The sequence below is a fragment of the Ptychodera flava genome, assembly GCF_041260155.1.
Source record: "Ptychodera flava strain L36383 chromosome 23 unlocalized genomic scaffold, AS_Pfla_20210202 Scaffold_24__1_contigs__length_23054250_pilon, whole genome shotgun sequence".
Classification (NCBI taxonomy): domain Eukaryota; kingdom Metazoa; phylum Hemichordata; class Enteropneusta; family Ptychoderidae; genus Ptychodera; species Ptychodera flava.
The window spans coordinates 16,905,251-16,910,264 of NW_027248278.1; the positions used below are offsets into that span (position 1 = coordinate 16,905,251).

Genomic DNA, 5,014 nt, shown 5'->3' on the forward strand with positions numbered 1-5,014 from the left:
GTTTTGATGAGGTCTGTTAAATATTGCAATAATACATTTTCTTAATAGAAAGTTTCTTTTAAGACAGGTAAATTCTTATCAACTGGTAGGTTTTGCTTTCACATTTTCTGTGCTTAGAGAAAAAAGTGGTAATCACATAGATGGCCGAACGAAAGATTTCAGTGACTTTACTGGTGATATTTACTTAGGGGAAAGTGGGGCAAGTGGGACACTGGGGCAAGTGGGACACTTTTCAGTTTACGACAAATTGTGTTCGATAGGGTGATTACCCTTTTACGTCAGTACCCTCACGTCGTCACAGTGACCAGCAGACGCCATATTGTGGAGCAGCCGGTCGACAGAGTCTCTGCGATTACAGGTAAAAATACAATATTTCATGTATATTTGAATACGATAACGGTCAAAATGTGTCTATTAGTACATGTAAAACTACATGGTAACTTCAATGAGCGCAATTTTAAAATTTTCCAGACATTTTCTATGAAAAAAGTGCGGAAATGAAAGAATCAATGATATGGAGTTTATACATAGTGACCGATGCATAAAAATTGCAAAATGCACAGAATGTGATGAGTTTTTCTGTTTAATGACGTCATAAATTTCCAATATGGCCGACAATTGATCGATTTTGTTTATTTATGTGAAGTGACAACTCCATCATGGTTTTTCGTTATAGCTATTTACTCAAGATTTCAATATTTTACTCTTAGCTAATCTCACCCAAGTATGCATGCCAATAAATATCAACTGTCATTGCTTTTTGACAAAAAAGGAGCATTTTTTTGTGTATTCGATACTTTATGTCGGCCATTTTTAAATGACCTTACATATATAAATAGCTATAAATTTTTACATTTCTATGTCAGTATTTTGGTTTTTACTGGTCCATTGCCTGATGCCCATGATATTAATTGTAATTGTAATTAATATCAAACATTATCAAACTTTCTTCATTTTATAGGTACACTATCTTTATAGAGGCTAAGAAAGTAGAGGTGTCCCACTTACCCCAACTATTCAGGGTTAAGTGGGACAGTCTGTAACAATGAATGGGTTGTATCAGTTACGGATTTTTACTTGATCATATATCTCTGTTTCTCAGATAATTGCGCCGAGGTTGAATATTTTTTTCGAACATGTGGCAATAACCATTCTTTTAATTTTTCCTTTAAAGTGTTTCTCTCAATTTACCATGGTACGAAAGCAAAAAACCTGGACAAAAAAGCAAGGGCTATGGTTGCCATCATCCATGAGAAGTGCGATAGAGGCAGTGAAAGCTTCAAAGACATCCATTCGTAAAGCAGCTAAAACATTTAACGTTCCACGAGCCACTCTGCATCGACGCCTCTTCAACGACCTCCCGGATACATTGGCAAGTAGGCCATGCGTTTTGTCCCCAGAAGATGAGGAGGAACTTGTGTGTCATATCCTTGAAATGGAAAGCCGTGGATTTGGGCTGACCATCGTTGATACATGCAGGCTTGCATTTGAAATAGCTGAGCGAAAAGGTATTGCCCATCCATTCAATAATGACAAGAAACGAGCCGGATATGACTGGTTCCAAGGTTTCATCCAGCGCCATCCACAACTCGCCATCCGAAAACCTGAAGGCTTGTCAGCTGCTCGAACATCAATGCTAAACCCAACAGTCGTCGGTGACTATTTCCGTAAACTTGACGAGATACTGACTAAACTAAATCTTAAAAATAGACCCGGCCAAGTCTATAATGCCGATGAAACTGGAATGAACACTGTTCATCGCCCAACAAACGTTGTTGGTTTGAAAGGGAAAAAAAACGTTCATTCCAAGACAAGTGGTGACCGTGGAGAAAATGTCACTGTCTTGGTATCATGCAGTGCTCTCGGCCATTTCCCACCGCCAATGATCATCTTTAAAGGGCAAAGACTGTCCCAGTCGTTGATGACCAACGCACCTCCAGGCACTCTTTTCGGGGTTAGCAAATCATCATTCATTGACACTGAACTATTTCATCAATATTTTGAGAAAATATTTCTCAAATATGTCCCTCCAGTAAGGCCACTTTTGCTCATTATTGACGGGCATTCGTCTCATTTGTCTCTGAAGACCTTGAAGATGGCAAAGGATAACGGTGTAGAGCTGTTTTGTCTCCCAGCACATACGACGAATTGGCTCCAACCACTTGACCGATGTGTGTTTGGGCCCTTGAAGAAAGAATACAATAAAGTTTGTGGTTCATTCATGAAGAAGAACCCTGGTCAGATTGTTACCCGACATGATTTCTGTGGCCTTCTCAGAGACGCTTACTTTAAGGTGGGTGTCATAACCCTTTCAAAAAAAAACCACTTCGTTTTCCTGAAATTGTGTTTATATCAATGTCACATTTTCGATATAATTTTTCATATATTTTGATCATGCATAGATTTAAGAACATTTAAATTACCGACTGCTTGATCAATTTAAAGAAAAAAAACATTGAGAATTTCGTATGCATTGTATATATCTTGCCTTTAAAATGATTGTAATAAAAAGGACCATATACTACATCATGAAAATAGTGTAGGCAGGAAAGGTGGAACTAAATTTTCAGAATAGCAGTTCATTACCTATGATAGTACTGCTTCATAATGATTGAAAAGTGTTTGGAAATAGTACAGTTGTAATCACAACAAAAGTAACTCTTATTTTCCTTCAATTTCAGACATGTACCGTTGAGAAGGCTGTGAGTGCATTCAAGGCCACAGGCATATTTCCACTCAACAACCATGCAATACCGATCGAAGCCTTTGGCCCGTCACGGACAACAGTGTCCCCAAGTTTCCAGGCGGAACAGAATGCATCATTGTCCAAAAATCAGGAGTCCATATCAACTGATTCAGCAATGCCATCGACTTCAAATGACAAGCAGCATGACGACTCGCTCACTGAAAGTGTGAAAGAACAAGTCACGACATATAAGAAAACATGCAAAGCTACACCTGATGTACAGCATGAGGTTACTCAACCTGACCATTCAGATGCTAACTGTCAAGTCAGTGATGGACCACAGCCATCTACATCTAGGCATACAGGTGCTGATTCTACAATACAGAACTCAAGTAAGTTTACAAAGAATTTGTCGGACATTCTTTTATGCCGTCACTATTCAATAAACATGCATTCCAACCATAGTGAGCTCTTGCTCCTTGTTTGTTTGTTTACTCATGTTTGTTTATTTGTTATGTGTGATTATTTCCATATACAATAAATAACCAATAAAGAGTTGTATTTGTGCTCATATTGTCAAAAAGAATGATGTTTGTTTGTTTGTTTGTTGACAAATACAGTCAATGAAGTTTACTTTCAAACGTTTCTAATACAATCCCATATATGAAGCATACCCAAACTTTGCCACGAGGTGTGAGCACTCATGTGTGTCCATCACTGTCTAATATAGGGTGAGTATTTAGAGAGAATGGTGGACACACATGTGTGCTTACTTCTCATGTTAAGCGGGGTATGCTTTATTTCATATGTGGGATTGTATTAGAAACGTTTTAAAGTATCATTTATTGACTGTTTTTTATAAACAAACAAAAAACAAACAAACACCATTCTTTTTTGACAGTTATGAACACATATACTACTTATTGGTTCTTTATTGCATATGGAAATAATCATACGTAACAAATAAATAAACATGCATAAATAAACAAACAAACAAAGTTTGAGGTAAGATATCAGCATATATTGTTGATTGTTCCAGATAGAGTTGAAGCTAACAGCTCAGAATATTTACTCATACATTATTAAATCAACAATAACAATAACAACAAAACAGCATAAGTCTCCTTCCGCAGTCTAATATTTATTCATATTTTGTTTGTCCATAGGCAATCAGACATCACAGCTATTGACCTATCCAGTCCATGTTCGGAATGTAAATTCAAATAAACGTAGGAGAACTGGGACAATGGCAAGGTGCGTAACAGCTGACGAGTTCATCGCGGAACTTGAGGAAAGGGAAGAAAGAAAGGAAATGGAGATCAGACAGAAGGAACTCAGAAAAAAAGAGAGAGAGGAGAAAAAACAACAGAAACAGAAGGAAAAGGAGGAAAAGATGCTCAAGAAAAGACTACTTGAAATGGAGAAACTCAAAATGAAAGAAAATGTGTCTGCCACGAAGTCACAGTCAACTGGACGTGCGGGTAAAGGCAGGTCTCGCAACAACAGGAAGAAGGGCAAAGCACTGGTGAAAAAGACCAAACCTGTACCAAATCCAGAATCAAATCTAGACTCACTACAAATGTATTGTGGACACTGCCAAGGGTATTATTACGATGATACAAGTGATGATGAAGACTGGTGGCGATGTAGAAAATGCCCCAAATGGTTTCATGAAACCTGTACCGGAGTGTTCGGGGAATCAAAGCTGGAACAGTTTTGCTGCGACGATCATAGCGATAGTAGTGACGAGTGAACACAAACAAAATTAAAATTGTCAGTTATCACTAGGTGATAACAAAAGCTCCTGTCAGTGACAATACAAATACTATGTTCGTGTTTTATGTAAAGTTTTGTGAGCGTGTACTTTCTCAAAATGATTAGGCCTATTGTGATTACGGGTCAAACTGTGGAAATGAATTTCAAAGAACAGACTTTTTCAGACTACAAATGACATTATGATTGTAGTTAGGTTATTGCAATATTAATATTTTCATATTAAAGTTGTTCGATTGTGTTCAATTTGGCAGTAATACCTCCAAGTTTTCATATGCTGATTTATCTTTGGAATGTTGGCAAATGACAGATTTAGCCGCTTGCAAACTTAAAATTCTATGTTAAATTTCGATTGAAAATATTGATATTATTATAGAGTAGACCTAAAACATGCAATTGCAATTGTTTCACGGAAAAAAATGAAAACGTTGATTCTGCAGGTCACACTTGTCTTGTTGTCAATAAATTTTCCATTCAGTTAAGTAATTTTTAGTTCATGTCTCTATTATAAGTGCAGTTTTTACTCATTACACATGAAGGAAACTACATTTTACT

General features: G+C 37.1%; 1 protein-coding gene across 1 annotated transcript; it reads left to right on the plus strand.

Moving 5' to 3' along the window:
• Positions 1–240: 240 nt before the first annotated feature.
• LOC139124600 (uncharacterized) lies at positions 241–4,555 on the plus strand. Its single transcript, XM_070690733.1, has 4 exons — positions 241–358; positions 1,175–2,293; positions 2,682–3,078; positions 3,853–4,555. The coding sequence occupies exons 2-4, from the start codon at positions 1,193–1,195 to the stop codon at positions 4,437–4,439; spliced, it is 2,085 nt and encodes a 694-aa protein (XP_070546834.1). The 5' UTR covers positions 241–358; positions 1,175–1,192; the 3' UTR covers positions 4,440–4,555.
• Positions 4,556–5,014: the final 459 nt, after the last annotated feature.